Source organism: Salvia splendens, chromosome 8 (assembly GCF_004379255.2).
Source record: "Salvia splendens isolate huo1 chromosome 8, SspV2, whole genome shotgun sequence".
Lineage (NCBI taxonomy): Eukaryota > Viridiplantae > Streptophyta > Magnoliopsida > Lamiales > Lamiaceae > Salvia > Salvia splendens.
The window spans coordinates 28,209,338-28,232,340 of NC_056039.1; the positions used below are offsets into that span (position 1 = coordinate 28,209,338).

General features: G+C 38.0%; 3 protein-coding genes across 13 annotated transcripts; 1 reads left to right on the top strand and 2 right to left on the bottom strand.

Annotated features, from left to right (window-relative positions):
* Positions 1-1,188: 1,188 nt before the first annotated feature.
* On the top strand, positions 1,189-4,792 carry LOC121744331 (zinc finger protein CONSTANS-LIKE 10-like). 6 transcript variants are annotated; one of them, XM_042137845.1, is made up of 6 exons: positions 1,189-1,437; positions 1,624-1,744; positions 1,899-2,420; positions 3,458-3,676; positions 3,826-4,121; positions 4,301-4,792. In XM_042137845.1, the coding sequence occupies exons 3-6, from the start codon at positions 1,917-1,919 to the stop codon at positions 4,428-4,430; spliced, it is 1,149 nt and encodes a 382-aa protein (XP_041993779.1). In that variant the 5' UTR covers positions 1,189-1,437; positions 1,624-1,744; positions 1,899-1,916; the 3' UTR covers positions 4,431-4,792. The 6 variants fall into 6 exon arrangements, with proteins under 6 accessions (XP_041993779.1, XP_041993776.1, XP_041993775.1 ...); XM_042137842.1 differs by having other exon boundaries at positions 1,624-1,721; XM_042137841.1 differs by having other exon boundaries at positions 1,189-1,744.
* Positions 4,793-5,077: 285 nt separating this feature from the next.
* On the bottom strand, positions 5,078-8,367 carry LOC121744330 (BTB/POZ domain-containing protein At5g47800-like). 5 transcript variants are annotated; one of them, XM_042137836.1, is made up of 6 exons: positions 8,122-8,367; positions 7,264-7,412; positions 7,003-7,111; positions 6,855-6,924; positions 5,647-6,768; positions 5,078-5,573 (listed from the first exon to the last, which is right to left on the bottom strand). In XM_042137836.1, the coding sequence occupies exons 3-6, from the start codon at positions 7,059-7,061 to the stop codon at positions 5,196-5,198; spliced, it is 1,629 nt and encodes a 542-aa protein (XP_041993770.1). In that variant the 5' UTR covers positions 7,062-7,111; positions 7,264-7,412; positions 8,122-8,367; the 3' UTR covers positions 5,078-5,195. The 5 variants fall into 5 exon arrangements, with proteins under 5 accessions (XP_041993770.1, XP_041993772.1, XP_041993773.1 ...); XM_042137838.1 differs by lacking the exon at positions 8,122-8,367 and adding an exon at positions 7,557-7,734; XM_042137839.1 differs by lacking the exon at positions 8,122-8,367 and having other exon boundaries at positions 5,647-6,762; positions 7,264-7,734.
* An 8,716-nt stretch (positions 8,368-17,083) lies between these two features.
* On the bottom strand, positions 17,084-22,326 carry LOC121744987 (C2 and GRAM domain-containing protein At1g03370-like). Of its 2 annotated transcripts, none has more exons than XM_042138712.1 (9): positions 21,441-22,326; positions 19,934-21,172; positions 19,496-19,678; positions 19,080-19,363; positions 18,857-18,973; positions 18,459-18,721; positions 17,999-18,266; positions 17,650-17,922; positions 17,084-17,556 (listed from the first exon to the last, which is right to left on the bottom strand). In XM_042138712.1, the coding sequence occupies exons 1-9, from the start codon at positions 21,787-21,789 to the stop codon at positions 17,380-17,382; spliced, it is 3,153 nt and encodes a 1,050-aa protein (XP_041994646.1). In that variant the 5' UTR covers positions 21,790-22,326; the 3' UTR covers positions 17,084-17,379. The 2 variants fall into 2 exon arrangements, with proteins under 2 accessions (XP_041994646.1, XP_041994645.1); XM_042138711.1 differs by having other exon boundaries at positions 17,084-17,574.
* Between the last annotated feature and the right edge of the window lie 677 nt (positions 22,327-23,003).

Below are 23,003 nucleotides of genomic sequence, written 5' to 3' on the forward strand. Positions count from 1 at the left end.
AACACTTATCTCTAAGCAGTAACAAGACTTAAATTGACAAATTGGTGGGTTACATAAATATGGTTAAAGTTATAATTTTGGCAAGATTGAGGTGGGTCCTTATCTTATGTTGGACTTTGAGTTAAGCTTAAATATGATATCAAACAATTAGAAATGTCCAAATATAATTCTCTATCTTGGTATTACTATTTTATTAAACACGTCATTATAATATAGATAATTAAAAAAATAACTTTCAATTGTATATTAAATATACAAATTATGTATTATATTTTTATTAATATAATAACAAATAAATAAATTAGAAACTAAAAACATATTTAAATTTCTAAAAAATGCTTTAAAATTTATCGAAATATATTTATGTTTTATTTTGCAAAAAATCTTAAATATTTGTATTTTATCATGTTTATGTTTTCGTTTAAGCATATATCTCAAATTTATCATAATTAAATGTTTTACATTTTATAAATATAATTAATTTTCATCATTATTTATTGGATTTAGCGCATGTTAATTTTATCGGCAGCAACCCGATTAGCCCGAATCTCGAGTTTTTAGGGTTAGGGCGGAACTTTTATAACCCGAAAAAATTACAACCCGATTAGCACACACCCAATTAACCCACAACCTGAATAAAGATGGCCCGGAACCCACTGGGAAGATCCGATTGACATCCTTCTTATCTCCCTTCTTCAATATTCAATACATAGAATACACATTTACCTAATTTATGTTTAATGCAGTTTACTTTATGCATTCGTTATGAACAACACTAATATACAACAAGGGGGACCTAAAATGCAGTTTACTTTATGTATACCTAAAATACTAATTTCAAAATTTGCACGCAATCAGTTGAAATTTGCGGTAACCACTGGGGGACCTTCAATGCAAAGGTTTGGTAACATGTACTCAAATTTAGAAAAAAAGTTGGGGATTTTAGACCTCCCTTGCCTAATGAGTAATGAGTGGATTGTTGAATGTAGAATTTAGATTGAATTCCTAAGTCTATGGTTCAACCCAAAAAAGAGAGAAATATATTTAAAAAAATCCAATAAAAAAAATGTCATAGCTATGACAAGGAAATAGAAACCGAAAATATCTGACTACAACTCAGCAATAAATATCTAATTGTAGTAACAAGTAAGAAAAATATCCAAAAAAGTTGGAGAACAATGCATACATAGCAATAGAATACAGCTTTATTCGTGGACACTGCTGCTGAGGATAGAGTCGGATTCCAAAGCAGATCTTCAAGTTTGAACAGCGACGTATACAAATATCGTCCTCGCTTTTCGTGATAAATAAATTATTGAAAAAGTGCAGAAAACAGGGATATTTCCATTTCCATTTCTACTACTACTTGTGCGCCTCTGCTTCTTCACTCACCTTATCATCGATCGCTTCTCCTTCCTCCGCCGCCAAAACCAACTCGTATGTTGCGTGCTATTCACGATGCTACTTCCTAGCTAGAAACCTCCTTTTCCTGAACTGCTCCTGCTCTGCTAATTTTACTCTCTGCTCTTTCGTTTAATTTCTCTTTTCTCGTCAAGGATCTAGTTGCTTTGTGACGGATTGTGTTCCATGTATTGTTGTTTTCTTTCTTTCGGTGATGATCAGGCTTTGATTCGAGAAAGCCAGAGCTCTACGATTTCATGTATGCCGTTAAGTGTGAGAACGTCTTCAATTGAAAGAGAGGTTCTAGCACTTTTTCGGTGGTAATTACGCAGGGATATCATCTGTTTGTGCTTTTTCCCTCTCTCTTTTTTTGCGATTTGGGGGGGGGGGGGTTGAACTTGTCTCTGTTTATTTTTATTAACAGTCGATGATTTTGTGATTTTATTTGCTGGATTCAGTTTCAGCAAGTAATTGATGTGGTGAAAATTTTGTTGCAGAGTAACCGGTAAAGTCGAATGGGTCGATTATGCGATTTCTGCGGGGAGCAAAGATCGATAGTCCATTGCAGGTCTGATGCTGCTTGCTTGTGCTTATCCTGTGACCGGAACATCCATTCTGCAAATGCTCTTTCGAAGCGCCATTTGAGGACTCTTTTATGTGAAAGATGCCACTCTCAGCCCGCTATCACGAGGTGCATCCAGGAGAGCACCTCGCTTTGTCAGGACTGCAATTGGTCTGGCCATGTTTCTGCACCGCCTTCAGATGTTGAGCATAAGAGACAGATGATCAATTTGTATTCTGGCTGCCCTTCTGCAGCTGATTTCTCCAGGATCTGGTCCTTCTTCTCCGTTGATAAGTCGATTACGAATCCTGAACCGGATCCGATGAATCTTGAAACTCCCTCTCGTTGTGAATTGTCACATGCGGATTTCTGTACAGAAGATACTGGTATGGAGATTGTAGCTCCCGAGGCTGAGCAATTTGATGGAAAGGAGCCAGTAGATTCTATGAACCCTAAGGTAATTGTGATTCGTAATTACTCAATTTTCAGTTTGGAACAAAGTTCAGCACACCAACGGCATTGTAGGGGAAACGGTTTCTGGAAATGATTGTCTCTGTTATTAGGTTTGCTGGGGTTACAGATCTCAGCTTAAGATTAAGCATCTTTCCCTTTTACTTCTCCTAATGTACAAAACCAGATCTTTGACTCTTTGAAGTTTCAGAACTAGTTCCTTCTTCTTGTTAAGTCCTGGAAGAGAACCTTGCAATTTTCCCCTATTCCATAAATCAACATTCTATTTCCGGTACTAGCTTACTTACTTTCCTCTTCTTCTGATTTGCAAAAGAGAAATCGTCTAGTCTCAACTTAATCTATAATAGGTCCGATTCCCCTGCATTCATGCTCTTTTGGCTGTTGCTGAGGTTGGTTGAGTCAAGCTTTATGAAGGTATGTTACTAACCTTCATTTAATTCTAACATCTGCGTTTGTTTCACCTCGGCAAAGCCATTTCCTACGCCTCTTTTCAAAAAGGATTTCAAAATGAAAAAAATATTTTTACTCTTTACTGACTGGAAAAGAACTGATTCCTTCAACTTCTTTAATTTGTATCCATACAAATTGAAACACAAACAAAATCAAGAAAATGATGATTCCTAACTATTAGTTTTGAGATACCACTTCATGTCCTTGTAAAAGATAGTGTATTGCTTCTCCAAAGTGGAGGTCTAAGAAATCAGAGACCTCTGCCATTGAAAAAGAGTATGTTTGTTCATCTCAAGGCCAGATCCTTCTGAGCACAACCCCACCAAATTCATCCAAATATGTTTTGCAATTGACGAATATGTTTTGCTCCTGTCTATCCCTCAGTAAAAATCGTCTAGCTCGAGTCAAAGGCTTAAGTTAAACTTGTTGTGATTGGCAGCTTGTTTTTACTTTGTCATTATTCTTATGCTTGTCTCTTTCATCATTTGAGTTTGCTGCCTTTAATTTTTCAAGTCTCTTATAAGATTTTATGCCCCTGCGGTTTTTAACTTCTAAGCACCTTTTTTCAAGTAGGCTTGTTCGCCGAAGAAAGATCCGGGACCCACTCAAGAAACTCCCTGCCAGAACTTTTATATCTCCGACACAGAGCTGAGTTTAGATGACTATGAAGCACTTTTTGACGAATCTCGTGATGAAACACAACAATTTTTGGACAATGGTGGAGCTGATAGTTTTTATGGGATGCGTGATATGTATGACAATGAATGCAATGTTAAGGGTGTGACGACAAAGGTCTTCCTTCTATTTCTTATGTTTCATGATGAGATGTTTTTAGCTTTTTTGCTTTGCTAAATTGTTCATGTACAATTTGTATGATTCTGTGAGATTTTTTTAGCGGCCTGACTTTGTTTTTATACATTATTGTTGCAAAATATTTTCAGGCCTCAAGTTCGAAGGTTGAGACATTGAAGCAGAATTGTACTACTAGCAATCAATTATCAGCTGAGTCCTTGACAAGCTGTAAATCTGATTCAAATGATTGTGTCCCAAGACCAGCACAATCTACGCACTCAATCTCCTTCTCAGGCCAGACAACCGAGTGCAACACCAGAGATCTCCCAGAGAGTGGAGGATTTTCAACTGTAATAATGGAGGAACATCAGTATGATATTCAGTTTTCATCAGCTGTCAGGGACGATGCAGTGTTACGGTATAAAGAGAAAAGGAAGTCTCGCAAGTAAGTATAGTTACTGGAATATTTCTTCAGTTGTTCTCTTGTGATGAGATAAATAAAAACCAATTTGATTGATGAGTCTGAATTGACAATGAAAATGCTCAGCATGATGCTATTAGCATTTCACATGCATCTCACTTAGAAGTTGCATGTTAAAAAATAATGATGTATCCTTTTTGCAGGTTTGATAAGAAAATAAGGTATGCTTCACGCAAGGAAAGAGCTGATGTCAGGAAGCGTGTGAAGGGCCGTTTTGTAAAAGCTGGAGACCCATATGATTATGATCCTCTGGACGTGATAAGAAACCAATGAATGACTCATTCCGGATGATGCATTTGAAGGCCTGAAATATAACTATGAAAGATGTATTTGAAGGCCTGAAATATGCAGAGAGGAGACTGAAGTGGTGTATATGCTATTTCCAGGGGAAGCTGCCTCATAACGAACAGGTTCATGCCTCATGTATTCTTAGAGATAGAGCTAGACACCTAGTACTTTCTTTTTGTCATAAAAGAGGCAGCCTCCTTGGAGGGACTCAGGTTCCCCACTTCCACAGATTTTGAAGTATGTAGCTTGTTTTATTACTGACACTGTAATCTGATACCAAACCCCTTCATTGTATGTAAATTATAGTCATCATGGTATGTATGTACTTTACCGAGTTCTTGTTTGCTCTTTCTTGTGTTTTACTTGCAGTCCTTTTTATGCCTTTCCTCTCCTCCATTTCTCCATGTTTCTAAAGGAGAACATAATTCCCTACTTTCCGTTTGCACTCCAGTTATATGCAAATTTGCAATAACCAATCACACGGGAGAGTTAAACCACACTTGCAAAATTAGATGTCACAGATGAACAGAGTTCATTGTGCAATAGCCTACAAATTGCATGGGCTGAAAGATGGCGTTTCGATGAGTGTTACCATGTGGTGGGATAGATAAATCAATGATGTAGAGAGGCAATTCACTGAGCAACAAAGAATCAGATTTACACATATAATGGTGCTTACATTACATTTACAGGTGCATAAATACACAAACTATATAGAATGTGGATGCCAATGTTCCTCTGCCTTTAGAGTTAACTGTGTGACTTGTGCGATATTCTTCTGATCAACGCTTTCTCTCTCGAATTCAGCTCAACCACAGAAGCCCTGCCATTTTTGCTTTCGGTGGCTTCTCCTCTCCCCTTAAAACTCCATTCTGGTCTCAACAGATTCGAGTTTTCGTGAACTCTGCTGGTGCTAGGCGCGCCTCTCTCTGTTTCATCCGGAGACGCCTGCTTTCTGCAGGCGTTAGAGTTTGCTTTCTCATGTTCATAGTAGAGAACCTGCACCACAGTTCTCAGCGGCAGCCGCTCGTTCCTCACAGCATGCCCGCATATCTCTGGCGACAGCTTCTGGCAGTCCAAAACGCGACAGAGCTGCTTCTTCTCTGCTTTGCTCAGATCAGGATGCTCCTATACCAACTCAAAACAAAAACATCAAATTTTCAATTCGATGTAACAAAAGAATGGTTGTTTGAGAATGAACCTTTAGATAAATGTTGATGGCCTTATAGAGATGGTCGTGGTCGGGGCGTGCGACTCCCGGCAGTGTCTCGGCCAGCGACGTCATTCTCTGAACCGTCAAGCCGGCGTCTCTGGCCACCACTTGCAGATAGTAGTCAATGAGCTTCCCAATCTTGCGTATTGATTTCATGGATTCCCTCTCATCAATGGGGACTTGTCTCTTCCACTGCCTCATGAAACTCTCCAAAACAGTCTGAATCAGTTCCACATCGTACGAGCTCTCATCACCTGATCGAGCCGGAAGCAGCACCAGATCGTTCAGTGTCGCCTCCTCGAGCTGCTGGCCCGCCACCCTCAGCAGCTCGGCTTTCGTCGCAGGCGACGCCGCCATGACGTTCGCGAAGCTCAGGAGCCTGAGGAGGAACCTGAAGGAGACAGACCCTCTCTCCGCCGGGATGAGGCTCACAACAGTCTCGAGGAGGCGACGCTTGGCGTCGTCTCCTCGAGAACTGGAGGCCTCGTCGTCGCGCGCGATCTCTGGCATCCAGCGAGACGCATAGACGTGGAGAGCCTCCCCAACGAGCTGCGGCTGCAGGGCGTTGGCGGACTTGACGGCCGCCAGGATGCACCGGAACATGTCGACGTTGAGGAAGGACACGTCCTCCGTCCACCAGTCCCTCGGCACGGACTGGTGGCGCCGCGTCTTGTCGTATCCCGGCCTGGTGTAGGTGTAGGACCATGTGACCTTGTTTAAAGGTGTGAGGATCTTGTCGACGATGGAGTCTATGCATCGCCTGACAATGCCGAGGCTCTGAGACCAGTCGAAGAGGTTGTAGGTGCTGTTGAGCGTGACGATGGAGTCTTTCCAGCTTTGGAGGATGCAGGAGGAGAAGAAGGAGTAGAGTTTGATGAGCAGGTTGCCGGGCTCAACGGCCTCGGTCATGCGGAGGAACTTGGCCGCGCAGAGGGATGGGACCAAGTTGTGGGCGCTGAGGCTGATGGTGATGCCGTAGCAGTACTTGGCGCAGAGCTCGAAGGCCTCCTCCCCTCCCGGGATGTTGTGTAGCTTGAGAGTGGCGTCCTCGTCTGCCTCCGAGTAGAGGCGCTGCAGCAGCCCGCACTTGGGGAGAAGAGGGTACTGCAGCTACCCACAAGACATTTTTGAAGAAGATGTGAAAATTGGAAGACTAGACTAATGAAATATGATGATGGAAAATGGAAATATTTTACCTTGTGGAGAAGATAACTGATGTTGTTTATCTTGATGGTGAGATCACTTGGTACATCAGACATCACAGCCCTCCAAATTAGTGAAAACTATCAGTGATATATATAGGCGATCCACATTATTAAACAAGTATGCATATATGTAAAGTACCTAGTTGCCTCCTCGGTGTAGAACGTGTCTGGACGGCATCCGAGTTTCATGAACTTCATTTTTTGGATGCACAAAATCCACTCTATTAACCAGCTGCAACACACTGTGACTGTGGGAGAAGACTTGCAGTTAAATTAAAGGCATTTTGTGAAAATTTATTGCTTTCTGAAGCCTGCATTCATTAAAATGCAAGGCGCAGTGAAAAGTTCCTTTTGGGAATCCAGAAAACAAGCATTATTAAGTGTTGGTGTTTGCTTTTACCTTTTAAGGTAAGCTACTAGAAATTAATGGACTTTGAAGCAGTAGCTGATCCGGAGCCAGATCAAAAGGTGGTCAGGCTATGCCTGATTACAATCAATTAACAAAAAAAAACAAGGATAGAAACTGCTGAATTGATGATGATTGTAGACCTGTAGTCACAGAAAGAAATTAATTTATCAAGCTGCTCAACAACACTACTAATGGCACAATAGGCTCACTGAAAATCAAGCAATGCAGTTTGACATTTTATTACAACAAGGAAGAATGGTGAAGATTTTTTGAAAAAAGCTCACTATGTTTGTTAGGGAAAATAATACTAAATGCAAAACAGCTGCACAAAGTGATTTTTTGATAAATTAAGAAGTTTGGGGTTTTCACATTTGGTTTCCATTTGATTTCACTTTTGGGAGAGATAGAGAGAGAATGATATAGTGCATGGTGAAAAAAGAAAGCAGCCAATGAATGGAACCCAAAATTGCAGAGCATAGAAAAGCATCATGTTTGAATGGCCTCATATATATCCTGTAGTTTAGCTAAAATTGAGCATTCTTCTTTTCATTTTTATTAAGGATGGTTGGTATACGTTGTTTTTTTTTTCAAAAATTTCCCTTTGTCCATACTGTATTGGAGATAAAGCTGCCTCCTCATTCTTCCCTTTTCTCATCATCTTGCTACTATGGCACAACACCAATATCAACATTTTAAAGTGCCTTCACCTTTTTTCTCTTATGCCCAATACATACAATTACGAAATTCTACTTTCACATAATCAAATACTATTGCTTCCTAATCATGGTGATCTTATAAATCAATACACATATACATATAGTAAGCAATGTAGATTATATAAAAACATACCTCAAAACTTGAGTTTAGCTCCCAACTCTCACTCCATATAAAATCATCAACGGGGACTAGCAATGTACATATATATTTCATGCATGTAGAGCTATGGAAGTTGATTTTAATAGGAAGAAAACCCTACCAATACCATAACAATCAGCCACCTATGATGGAAAAAACTTGGACACAAAAAGTGGTGATAGTCAAAATGCTGATCATACTGTAAGCTTCTAAGCTAATGATTATCTACTTGAACTGGGAAAAAGCTAAAGTTAGATGCTACTTAGTAGGTTTTATGTATAAAATTGAGATACTAAACTTTTGACTCACTTTCATAATAAAACATCCTTTTATATATGGGTTGCGTGTAAATCAATAATGGATGCTACATCAAGTGCAATCATCATGATTAATTCATCAATCCATCTCTTTCAAGATTATCTTGTTAACCACAACGTTCCAACTTTACGTGTGATTGAAATTTTTATCTTAAGCATGCAATTCATCAAGTGGGGGTGGTTGAAAAAAAAAAAGTAAAAGAGGGTGGTTAATTATTTTGATTTTTGGAAGAAATGTGGCCATGTAGAAAGATCCTTGGTATGAACAATCAATCTATTCATGATAGTTCTACTCTCCACTAGTTTTGGTTTGGTAGTTGTAGTTCTACTTGTTGTTGGAGTGTTCCTTGTCGGCCACGTGTCTTGTCAGATTTCACAAAATGTTGATTGGACTGGTCGGAGTTGACAATATAAATTGATTCTATTGCTTGGATTAGATGGCTTTGCCTAGGCATGCACAATCCGAACTGAACCGCCGGTTAAGCTTGGATTAGATGGCCTTGGCTAGGCATGCACAATCCGAACTGGACCACCTGTTCATGAACCGGAACCGACGCCGGCGGTTCGGCAGTTTAAGCAGGCCGGTTCAGGTTCAGAAATATCGCGAACCGAAACCGGCGATTCGCCGGTTCATAATATTAAAAAAATTATTATTTATAAAAATCAACTATTATATATAAAAATCAATTTTCACATATAAATAAATACAATAATTTCATAATAGCTCATATTTATTTGTTGGGCCTATGATTCTAAGAACCATTCTTTGTTGTTTCTAGACATCCTTGAATATTTTGTGTTTCACTTTCAATATGAGACAAAATATGTTGAAATATTTTCTTGTATAACTAAATGTTTAGATCATCTTTTGTTTTCTACTTTTCTTTATTTTTTACTACATTTTGTTATTCACTAATTTTATCTTTATTTTTGTTATGATTCATTTTCTAACACAAATTTATAGATAATAATATAATCAAATAGAATAGTTCAATTAAATTTGAATATTACATGTTGCTCATAATTTATATATTTATAGAATGTGGGTGTGTTCAAATAATAATAATAATAATTGGATTTAAATGTGCTCACTTTTAAGAATTCTAAGAAACCATTCTTGGTTGTTTCTCTTTTATAGAGACGTCCTTGAATATTTTTTGTTTCACTTTCAATGTGGGACAAAATATGTTGAAGTATTTTCTTTTATAACTACATGTTTTGATCATTCATTCATCTTTTTCCAATGAGAGATACAAAACTTTCTTTTGTTTTCTACTTTTCTTTATTTTTTCCTGCATTTTATTATTCACTAACTTTATCTTTATTTTTGTTATGATTCTTTTTGTAAGACAAATTTATAGATAATAATAGCATCAACTAGAATAGTTTAATTAAATTTGAATGTTGCATGTTGCTAATAATTTGTATATTTATAGAATGTGAACGTGTTCAAATAATTGGATTTAAATGTAAGTATGTTGCTAATTTTTCTCAATATATTGATTAAAATGTGAAAAAATAACAATTAATATAATTGGTATAATAATGATAAAAATAGATAACTAAAGAATGATTTGTTTAGTGGTATAATATAGTATATATATTTATATATTAGTAGTAGACTAATAGTATGATTTTGTATAATAGTTGTTATTCTAATAGATGTAGTATAATTTATAAAAATAAAATTATTATTTGTGAATATATTCTTGATAGATAAGAATAAACAATTATTGAGTAATATGATTTGTATATAGATAAATAATTATTCATATTATAGTTATCACTAGATTAATATAATTTATATAATAATTATTCTCTTAATATGTATAATGGTATTTATTAGTTAACATACACATAAACCTATACACAAATAAATCGATAATGATAAAGAATTAAAGAATAATACTTTATGTAATTATATTTGTTGTTAAGTTGTAATAATAGAAGATAGTTAAGATATAAACTAATATAAACAAAGATGATGGAGATGTATCATGTAGTTATAAATAAGGAGTTTTATCCCACATTGAAAGAAAGAGCAACACATCCAAGAACATGTAGCTATAAAAGAGAATCATTCAATACACTCTCTTTCAATCCAAAGGCTCAAGTCCAACATTATGTGTAAATTGTAACTTATAAGTTGTGACTTGTGACTTGTAGTCTCGTTGAAATAAACACTAAAACGAGAAGAAAAAAAAATTTGAACCGCCGAACCAGCCCGAAACCGGTGGTTTTGGCCAAAAACCGACGGTTTTGAACTGCCTCGTCAACCGGCGGTTTTTTGAACCGAAACCGGAACCGCCGGAACCCTTGGCGAGCTGGTTCCGGTTCATGGAAATGGTGAACCGTGAACCGCCGGTTCCGAACCGGAACCGGCGGTTTTTGAACCATGTGTACACCTGCCCTTGCCCATAACTTGTTGGTGGTTTTGAGGCCACCTAAACACGCCACTATTTTCATCACACCAATTTACCCAATAGTTCGGAATCGACGGTTTTTGAACCGTGTGCACACCTGCCCTTGCCCATGACTTGTTGGTGGTTTTGAGGCCACCTAAACACGCCACTATTTTCATCACACCAATTTACCCAATTCCTATTGTATTTCATTTTATTAATTAACGCTATCATTGAATTATAATTAGGATGTGTCATGTGTATACATGTTAAACCATAATGAGGTATTCAATTGTTATAGTTAATTAATTTGGTTAGATATGGTATGACAGGATGGAGTTGATGATGAGGACAATCATATGAATAACATGCATGCATGATGATGATCATCACGCATATCATTATACATAGTTTCTCGGTGAGGATTTTGTAATCATTGCTGCTTATTTAATTAGTTTAAGTTACACCTTTCTTCAAAAAGAAAACTCGTGTTCCAAATCATACTTTTTCTCTCTCTCTCTCGTGCATTCTATTTGGGGTGTGCTCTTATAAAACCACAATATCTTTTACAGGACCTGCCATGGTAATGGTTATTGGTTTTGAAATCCAGTGAAAAAAATTATGGAGTATCACGTATATTTATAAATAATATATATATATGGAGTAAAGGTCAATTTTGATTCTAAGAGTGTCCACAATGGGGGAGCCGCGGCCCGCGGCTCGGCCCGCGGCCCCCCATTGCAAAGGCCGAGAGCCGGGGCGGTGAGGCGAGAATCGTGGCTGAGCCACGGCCGCGGCCTTCACGCGGCTGAGCCGTGTGAGCCGCGGCCCTCCCATTGCAAGGGCCGCGAATCGCGGCTGGGCCGCGGAAAATTATTATTATTTTTTTTTAATATTTGAAATTTTGTTATAAATATACTACATTTCCACTCCATTTTCCAACTCCATTTTACTCCCATTTTCCTCCAATCTTCCCTTCCAACTTCAATTTAACCTTGTAATTATGGATTCCGACGATGAACAATTCCAACAAGCGGTAGATCTAGAGTTCCAAAACCTTGTTGCGGCGGTGCAACGTGAAGCGGAAGAGGCAGAAGAGGCGGCGGCGGTGGCAGTTGGCCGGCCATTCCATCATTGGCGATTTTTCGATCGTGATCATGTCGGGGCAGACCGCAGGTTGCGGCGGTGCAACGTGAAGCGGAAGAGGCAGATTTTTTCGATCGTGATCATAAATTTAAAACTAATAAAATTTATTAGACTTAAATTAAAAAATAATATTAAAAAAATAAACAAATTAATTTTTTTTAAAGAGGGCCACATTTGGTGGCCCTTGTTATTTTTGATAGTTTTGTTGACTTTACCATTACGGAAGCCACATGAGAGCCACGAATGGTGGCCGGGCCACAAATGGTGGCCTTCAAGGGCCACCATTGTGGACACTCTAAGCATATGATTAAAATACAAATTTGGTCTTAAGATATTCACTTTTTGAAAAACATGTCAATAACAAATGAAATTCTTATCGGAGTGGTCCCTTTTCGACGATTCGGTAAAAAAACTAATGGTCATGTCATTGTGCAATTAGTGTTGACCGTTAGTTTTTTGACGGAATCGTAAAAAAAATGACTACTTCGGCGACATTTACATTAGTTATGGACCTGTTTTTTCAAAAAGTGAATGTTTTTGACCAAATTTGTATTTTGGTCATATGTTTATGATCAAAATTTACCTTTAGTCTAATATATAATACAGTTGTGTACATATTGCAATAAATATAAATTTTAGAAAATATTCCAAAATAGCTAACAAACAAAATGTCCCAAATTGATGTTACGCCCAAAACGTAGAATTGATGAATGAAAAATAAGCCATTCGAAGCCAAGTTCCTTATCATTATCTTTTCCTTTAAACTCTGGTATATAACACGCACTCGCAATAAAAGCACCAAGGTTTCATAATTGATGATGCATCCTTATATTTAATTATAAAAATAAAATAAAAGAGCAAAAGTAGTACTCCTAGTAACATATTATTAGCATAGTAATGAATTGATATAAAGGGGCAAAGGATGAATAATTGTGATATCGTACATCTATCTATCTGGAAGTGAATGAATGATTAAATGTAAAACTTCTACAAAAATTTAAATGAACTTACACAACAAATTTAAATGCAAGACCGATGCTTATTATGCAAAGATCTTCTGCCCAATCATGGAAGGCTCAAATTCAACAGTGCAGCAACGAAATTTTTTTGACAAAAAAACACTATATACACTAATTAAACTCGATATAAAAAAAAGAAAACCTTAGTTACAATTCTTTCTTTTTTTATGTTTTTTTTTCCTCAAAAAATTGTCATTCAAAAAAGATGGAAAAGAAAAAGGATGTGTATAATGTAAATTGAGGTTTGAGTTGGAGCCAACACATTTCCAATGTTGTGCGGAAAAAATTAGCAACGTGGCCTCACACGTCCTTAATCTTAAGATACACATGTCGCATTTCACACAGCCAAATATTCCCTTGTTTCCTATTTTCTATTTTCTCCTACTTTAATCCTCCCAAACGAAGAATACCATTAATATTTTTCTGAGTAGATGGATACAAAGTTAAATGTATGGTTTATTGTTGAGTAATGCACCATGTATCTTCCATCATTTGTAATTTTAACATAGATTTTTAATAATTGAAATTAAAACCCGTCTTTCCACTTATATACTCCTTGCGTCCCAATATATATGAAATATTTGGTTTTCGACACGAGATTTTATGCAGTATTTTTTGTGAGTTAATGAAGAGAGAGTAAAGTAAGAGAGGAAAAACTAGAGATATTGTTGTTTCCATTTTAACAAACGTTTCATTTTTAATGGGATAACCAGAAAAGGAAAACGTTTCATTTCTAATGCGACAAAGAGAGTATTACTTTTCTCTGTTCTACAGTAATAGAGTCATTTCATTTTTTGTACTCATTTTGAAAAAATGATACAATGAATAGTTAAAATGAATAAAGAGTAAAGGAAGAGAGAATAATGTAGAGAAGACTTGTATCTATATTATTCTTTTTTTTTACATTATAAGTATCTTCGTATCTCATTTTTAACTCTTTATTAGTATCATTTTTTTTAAAACAAGTACAGAAAATGATGAAATGACTCAAGTACTATATAACGGAGAAAATACTAAATTAAGCACCCTCAATTTTGTTTACATTTTAAAAAACCCATGTTGGGTCAGATGATGAGGGAGTACTTCATATGTATGCGACATTAAGTTAATTGTCAATTTTGTATGCCTACATTGGTTACTTTTCTTCATTTTTTTTGGGTAGATAGACCTCACGTTTCATTAAATTATTTTTACTAATTTTTTCTCTAACTTACCTTCATAGTATTTCTTAAATTTTGCAACAAATTAAAAAGAAACTAAATATCACAGACGAATGAGTAATATTTTGACATGTGGATATGCCAAGTCTGACCGACCCATAAATGATATTTCAAATTAAATTAAACTCAACAAATATAATTTGGGGAATTAGAAAAGTTTATCAAATGTAGTTTAAAATGTTGTCATTAGCTCAGATGTGGCCTCAAAGTATCATAATAATGGAGTGGAGAGTGTCACGCGTATCGAATTTGCACAAATGCAAAAAATAGTACTATTAATTGCAAAATTTAAAATTGTTGAAGTGTTGTTCACTATTTCTTGATAAAATATACCTGTGCAATTCTGAACACATTGTGTGGAGAGAGGCCCAAATTTGTAGTTAGGAACAGAGTATCTTCATCATTATAAATCAATCTTGAAATAATCTCAAAGGAATAATGAGGGTTGCAGTCAAAAGTATAAGGTAGATATAATTATTGTTCCGAGCTTCCAATATGACAGGGAGCCCAATCAACTTCAAATCACAATGAAATTTATGAGATTATTGAAATCGTTTTATACATGGAAATTAAGGGTTTGAGGCGTACAACATAGGCTGTGCAAAAAAAGATTCGGTGCATTATATTATAAGAGTATAGTTTATTGAACATCTTGTAGTCATCTTTTATTAATTAATTTATTTTATTATCGTAGTAACCGATAAATTTTAACCTAATTTTAATAGATATTCCCTCCGCTCCATCCGATAAAAATATGAATATTTGGAATGACACACAATTGGTAAAATAAGAGAGAGATGGAAAGAAAAAATAATTATAGTATTGTTAATGGAGAATGTGGTTCATCTACTATAGAAAAGGAAGTTACCAAATATAAAAGGAGATAATTTTATGTGACATTCCAAAATGAAAATGTATTTATTTTTATGGGACGGAGGGAGTAATATCTATCTTATACTTTTAATTATTGATTTTAGTTACCTTCTATTTTAGATTAATAGATACTTCATTCGTCTCACAATAAAAGTCACATTTTGTCATTTCGGCTCGTCCTCCAATAAGAGTCACATTTCACTTTTATCATTAATGGTAAATAGGTCTCACATTCCACTAACTCACTTCACTCACATTTTATTATAAAAATCAATATAAAAAAGTGGGTCTCATATTCCACTCACTTTTCCTACCCAATATATTCTTTATATTTCTTAAAACGCGAACAAAAACAATAGCAACTAGAAGATATTTTTGCAATTAATTTTGACCGTTTCAAAATACCGTAGAAGTACATATAAAATAGAGATATTTCACTTATAATGTATCTTTATAACTATATATATTAGTATATTTTATTATTTCGTTCGATCCCACGATATTTTATTCCTGGATCCGCCATTGCATGGAAACTGTTGTTGAACGAATGGACACCACTGATTTTTCATGAAAATCATGTACCACCACTCTCATAATAGTCCAAACCACCAACACTCCATAATTGAGACTAATATTCCACAAAGTGATTAAGTTTGGCATATTTCAACTCACCATGCTTCTATTTTGCACTCTTCTTTTTTCCATTACTATAATTTTCCAGTTTAGATACATTGATATTTAACTAACATTTTCTTGCAATACCCATTTCAAGAATATTCTTTTCTTTGGCCGTATCTCATATAAATGCGAAATGTACATAAACAAAAATAAAACATGTTAAAAGTATTATTAAAGCTTTTTGTTGTGAGTCTTAATATGGAGGAATTTATTTCTCAGCAATGTGAGGTATATTGCAACTTTAATCACACACGCTTAATTCTATTTTGTCTTTTTATTTACTATAGTAAAGGCATTAAGTTTTGAAATTTTGTTTTAACAACCACAGTTAATTCGACAGCATAATACTCCAAGTTTTGCAACCATTCCACGTGCATCATATCCTGATATGAAAAAACAAGCGTTTGAGATTCGGTGATCTGTCAAACAACAAAATCAAAATATTAGTTACCGCCTTCTTCAACATTAACACTAACTAACAAAAAAGCTTACTTTACTTACCGTTGGACGATGTAGTCCAAGAGTGCATCGTCACCAAAGTAGTGAATGGTGAGGTCGACCAATTGTCCCTGGCTATGATCCACTGCACGACGGCACATGACATTGTACTCATCGTTAAAAATCCCCTGCCTAGGGTTGGAGAAATCTATGACTCGCCACAAGTCGGGATCCTTGGAAACCTTCCACCATGTAGTACACACTTTTTGTGCTCTTTTGAGTACACCCTCCGCCCCAGCCTCTGCAGAATATTGGCAGTCACATCCCCGGGCAGTTCGATCCACGGGGCTGAGGAGGATGAAGCAACGACCGGAATTTTGGGCTGGTGCAGGAGAACGTTGGCGCGCATCCACTGGAGCCACCTTGAAGCATTGCCTGACCAGCATATACGCAGCAAGCGGGGTTGCTCGTGGAGAGGAGTGGAGTAGAAGTCAAAGAAATCATAGATGCGGTTAAGGCAGCCTGCAGGGGGGTCGTTGCCGTCGAATTTAGGGAGTGGGGGGCCTTGGAAAGAACCAAAGTGGGGAGGGTAGATGGTGAGGAAGAAGGGACGATGAACAGATGGAAAGTGAGTGATGGAATGCGGTAGAGGAAGGACATGAGGGTTGTTTTTGAGAGGGGAGTGAAGTGATACAACGAGAATAGCTGGCGTGAAGGGAGATGGCGGAAATGCTGGAAAACTAGGCTTGCTGGAATATGAGTTGGACGTGATGAGTTGGATACACAATTACTTACAGTTGCAAGATTTGTGTTGAATAGAAGATATGCGATCAGAATGATACGGATATGTTTGTTAAAAGATATGAAAATCCAATAATAACTATTCATTTAATCAGTTAAACAAAAACAATATACAAGACAAATAAATTTAACATTCCAAAATCTTGCAACGTAACTATTTTTAGAAATACAGACAAATTAGAGAGCATAAACATGTGATAGTATCACATATGAGATTAGAGTTGCAGCAAATTAGCGAACCCGAAATGAGGTGATGCTGAGCGTGAGCTATCTGTCAAACGTATATACACCCGGAGAAGGCGGCTCAGTGGTCCCCGTCTCCTCATAAGCGACAGTCAGTTCAATATATGAGATCTATCTATGTCCCCGAAACGTATTCCTTCTCCAGCACACTGAACATGACCTTGAGGCGGTCCTGCAGATTTGAGACGATGTTTTTGGTGATCCGTTTCTGATGCCTCGTGTATTTCAGCCATGCTATCCCAAAGTATACTTGAATGCTGCACCCTACAGATCTTGAGGGCAGGTCTTCAACCTGATACCTCAAGTGAAGCTGCAAACGAGTCAAGAGGGAACGAAATGCATCTAGAATCGGAAAAGAGCAGTGAAACGGGTGTAGTGTGCTTACCGTGAAATAGTCACCAAGTGGAATTCCGTGGAGAGTCATGATCTCCTCTATGAGCCACCCCTGTTTTCCAGAGAGGCGGGACTTTTGTTGCGTGCTAGTCACTTCTCCTCTATAGCGGGATATTCGTTTATCGAATTTGTAATAAAGCTGTCTCTGATACACGTCCGCCTTTTCAGACTCCCAAGGGGTGTGAGTGTAGTTCAGGCACCCAGTTCTCTCCATCACCCTTCTGTCGATTTCGCTCCCTCTGAACAACTCCATAAAGAAACTTGTCTGAAGTGATGACGCACAAGTCAGTTGCGAGTTTAGAGAAAGGAAGAAACGAGTCGGTAAGGTGGTGGATACTCACCGGAAGAGATAGTATGGAAGAATAAACCATAGACATGTTAACATCCTCGACTCCCAGGAAAGATCCACTCTCCTCGGTTCGCAGGCTTTTGGCTTCAGATTCTTCGTCTACTGCTTGACTCTTGGCCTCAACTTCCTCGTCCGTAGCTGGGAGGTTTTGGGCTAAGGCTTCCTCTTCGACAGCAGTGTTGGCTTCGGATTCTTCATCTGCAATCTGCACCTTCTGTTCAGGTGTCAAGGCTCTTGCCTTCCACAGAGCCATAATTGTTCTGACACGGAAAATTAATTTTGGCGATATTATGTATTGAAAGATTGAAAATAGACATCCAGAGAAGAAGAAAAATAACATTCCGAGATTAGTAGAATGGGAAGTAATTATAGGAGGATGTACGGTAGCATCACTCTCAATGCTATACGCTTCACAAATAATGTCGAGTGTACAAAAGTAACTCGGTTAATACCTGTGGGCAACATTGTAGGACACAAAAGAATGAAAATGAAACTTCAGCCTGCCTTCGTCATCCTGTGTCCTTGCTCCATGCCGCGCATCAAACCCTTTTCCAGGCCACAGTGTGATGATTATGATCGGGCTGCCCATTGACGACAGTGTAGGAGGTATGACTTGAATGTCTTCTATATCTTCCCAGAGAAAGAAAAACTTCGTCTTGTGACCAAATAGATCTGCATGAAACCCAATTATTCTCGCTGACAGAAAGAGACGGCCCTGGCATGAGGATTGGCACAAATCAGTAACTAGCATACATAAGTCCGGAAAAGGATTAAGGACTTAAGCACCAACTGTCATCAATTCCATCAGGAGGCAATGCAAAAGGCACCAACACGAGAAGCACATATATACCTGGAGAGGCATTCTCCGTTTCAAATGACAAGAAAAGTCGTTGATAAGAAACTCCTCAGGAGGTAATGCAAAAAGCTTCTGGAAAGCCGAATTTGTTTGAGGAGAACGCAATCTTATCTGCAAAACCGGAGCATGCTGTTTAACAAGCTCAAAAGGAGGGGGAATGCACAAAAGTGCTACCCCATTTTTAAAGTGAATCTGTAGCTGCGAAAGAAGTCATTACCTTCTTGCCCACTTCCTTTTCCATCTTCGTTATATAATCTTTAACGACATTGCAACCCTTGTTATTGTTCAAGAAGATTCTCAAATGTAATTTCGACTGGCATGCCTGAGCCAGCTTCCCTTCTAAAGGAATCCAGATGTCTGACAGATCCGCAATATTAGACTTTAGGAAATTTATTTCAGCACGCCCAAGTGATGTTGCATCATCAAAAGGGCCATCAAAATCGAAAGCTTCCACTTCCAGAACAGATGGAGGTTCATTCATTGCATCAAATTCAAATATTTCTGCAAGCAACTAACAATGTCAACGATGGGCCCCATTCCAACACATTCATGTATAAGACGCCAGTCGACTTCTTCAATCTTGGCAAGAAATATGATAATTTACCAAAACAATAAAAACAAAGGTACACATACCATTCCAATGAGGTTTAGATTTCTGAAACTTGATCGAGCTGGTTCTCGTCTTCCCATTGCAAGTGAACACCACATAGGGATCAGAGTACCCACTAGAATCAACAGCTGCCAAATTGCTCCCTTCAACTAAGGCAACAGTGAGCAGCCAGCCATCCCCCTGTGCTTTAATTCCATGATCACTACCTATATCGAACGATAAAACGAATCAAATTTAGTTAATCAGAGAAACAAGTTAGTTGGACCAACTTCGCGAGCCAAGTCCATGGTATATAAATAAGATGATAAATCAAACTAAATTTGAAGAATTTCTAGATAAGCCATGATGCTTTTGGATTCAGATGCATGATGCTTACTACGATGGCATTTAACTAAGATTCTTCTAGTACATATGATACACGATTCATGCCTTGTTGGCTGCACAATTCTAAATTAGATTACCTTTTTGCACTCTGGCCTGCATAAAGCGAGACATAAACTCCAGGACCCGTTTCCCTTGCAGAACCAACACGCTGCACACTATCACCTCACCAATAGAATCGGGCAAGTCTAAACCAGCAAATTCAAGACCCTGAATTGTGCTAGGCATAGCCAGCCATATATGTGTGAGCACGTATAAACCCATCAAAAAGGTCGAAGCAACCGTGAAATTAGCAAAGTACTGAACAGCCAGTTTCCAGTCAGACTGAGGCTCCACCTGAAGAGATGCCAAAAACTGGTCTTTCTCAGAACCTACATCTTGAAGATCAAGCGGTTTCACATTTTGAGACAGCAGCTTGTCATACTGTTTAAAGCTATCCTTTATACCTTGTCTGGCTCCACCTTCAATCATACTTTTCATCATTGTGCTCTGCAAAAAGTTCACTCGCCAAGACACTTCCAATCGAGAAGACTGCTCTCCTGGTGGCTGCTCAGGCCCGGGAGTAATGCAGTAAAGCACTTCTACCTTAAAGCTTTTCCCATACGGAGCATCTGGAGTGCTCACACTGGATAGAACAGCGAAAGCCTTCGTATCAGCTTTCAAATACGTGTGCTCCTCTATGGCTTTCAAAGCTTTAATCAATTTACTCGGTGCTTTAGTATAACAAACCACTCTTTTTAGGCTCTCGCCATTATTTTCATATTTCCAGGGCCCTATTTCAAGATCTGTAGATCCCTCTAAGTCTGCAAAGGTCTTCAAAAAGTCAGATTCTGGTGAAAAGAGTAACGAGTTCAACTCCCGATGCGGTATTGCATACAACTGGTCTAGAACTACCCCACCAGGTAAACTAGTAGGAACTTCACCAGCTGGATCTCGCATCTCTATACTTTTCATCATTTCATCAAAATCAACCGACGAAGTTTGCTCTTCGGGATTGTTCTGCGGAACTGCGAAATCCATACCTTCCGTTGCATCAGATGCATCGCTAGGATCAACAGAACTCACAGAAGCTGAATCAGCATTCTTATTGAAGATTTGTGCTATCCGACCAGCTAATGCCGACGCATTCCATTTGTCCTCCTTTTGGGGTGCAACATCTTCCGATCTCATAGGCGAGGGAACCCAAAGAGGGGAAGATCTTGAAGGTGTATCACTCGGCGTATCAGCATACTTTCTTGGCAGCGTTACAGGATCATTCATAGGCGGCACATCAAGTAGTGTGTTATTTTGTGAGAAACAAATCGTCAAAAGAATCTCGCCTGTAATCGGACAAAACATTTAACAATCAGGAGAAATACACACCACAGCCACATCAAGACTTCCACAGCACCAAACAACAATCAGTGCTTGTAGAAAATGCAGGTGGCAACGGTCACAAGCTAAACTATTCATTCCATAAACAACAACAACTGGAACTATTCATTCATAAGAAAACAAGTAAGCAAGTACATAAAATTGGAAGTCCAACTAAAATCATAGCATACAAAACCAAAGAAAACATAGAAAGAAGTGAAGAAAGAGCAATACCGCAATCCTTGTTCTTGGCCTTCTTGGTTTTGGGCTGCAGAGTGTACCAGGCAGTGCCGAGGGACTTGTCTTTAGCATCCAAAACCTCAATGATGGGCACTTTGATCTGCCCAACGAAATCGTCATTGAAGTACTTGTCTTCATCCAAAACAGTTAGAAGAAGCTCTTCTTTCAAGTCATCAACTTTGAAAATGAACTCCTCACACCACGAAGGATTCAAGCACTTCTTCACAACTTTACTCCTAAACCTCTGCCTCCCCAACTGCAGTTTCACATACGGATCGCTGAATCCATTCGGGTCGAGCGCGGGTATGTTTTTTGCTTCCATTACTCGCACCAATAGCTTCATCTCTACCTCAAAATCGGTGCCAATTTGAAAAACGGGGGTTTCTTCAGTTCATCAACGAATAAAGGGAAAACAATGCCTCAGTGTTGAAACAATCAATCAATAATTAATCTGATCAACGAAGTGTATACGCAATCACGCATTCATTTCTCGAAAACAGAAAACCGGTTACCACATTGCGGAATCACGGAAAGTGTTTAATGAGCAAAAAAATGAACTTTGTAGAAACTGAAACCTTTGCAAACAGTACAAATGAAGCAAAGAGACGAAACGAGTCAATAAAGGGATCACGAAAAACGAATCTTGGAGCAAAAACTTCGGAAAAGAAATGAATAACGAAATGGAAGTGGCAGCTAAAAAAAGGAGTCTGGAATAAAGCAGAAGTAGCTAATGATTGATGATCGATAAATCTGAAGAAGGAGAAGTGATTGGGTAGATATTAAAGCCCCAGGAAAGCTCTGTGATCGAATTTGTTGGATCGTGGACTCCACCGCTTCTCTATCAGGAGATGAGAGAGGGAAATTTAGTTGGAAAAAAATGGGAAGGAACGCAGACTTTTCAATTCATTTTCCTTTATTCAATTGATACTGCGCGTAGACTCTTTGACTTTTTAACCAAAAATAAATTTATATTCCATTTCTCAACTATTTCGTTTTTAGAAATTCAAGTTATCTCCTTAAGAGCCTCCAGAGAGGCTTTCGCCCAACAATAGCCCAGTCATAGCCCAGCCACAAACTTCTCCTGTCACATCATCAGCACAAAAAATCATCATGCCACATCATCAGGACAAGCAAATATCCCAACAATAGCCCAGCAATAGCCTAGCCACATCACTCCTAATTATATAAAACAAATAATTGACAATCACACAAAATACGGAATTAAATTTACGACACAGATACGCGAAAATTCAATAATATTATTTAAATTAAAAAAATACATTAAAAATACATTAATTTAATAAAAAGTACATTAAAAAAATACATTAATTAAAAAAAAATACATAATTTAAAAAAAAACGACCTCCGCCTCACTCCTCGTCTCCGTCACCCCCGTCGCCGCCGCCTCTGTCGCCGCCGGTACCCCCCCCCCCCCCCCCGTGCCCCCCGGTCTTCAAATCGTCACGCATGCTCACGAGCAATGCGTGAAGAAAGCTCTTCTCCTCGGGGTCCTCTGCCGCCTTCCAATCAACTAAGATCTTGACCATCTGAGCACGC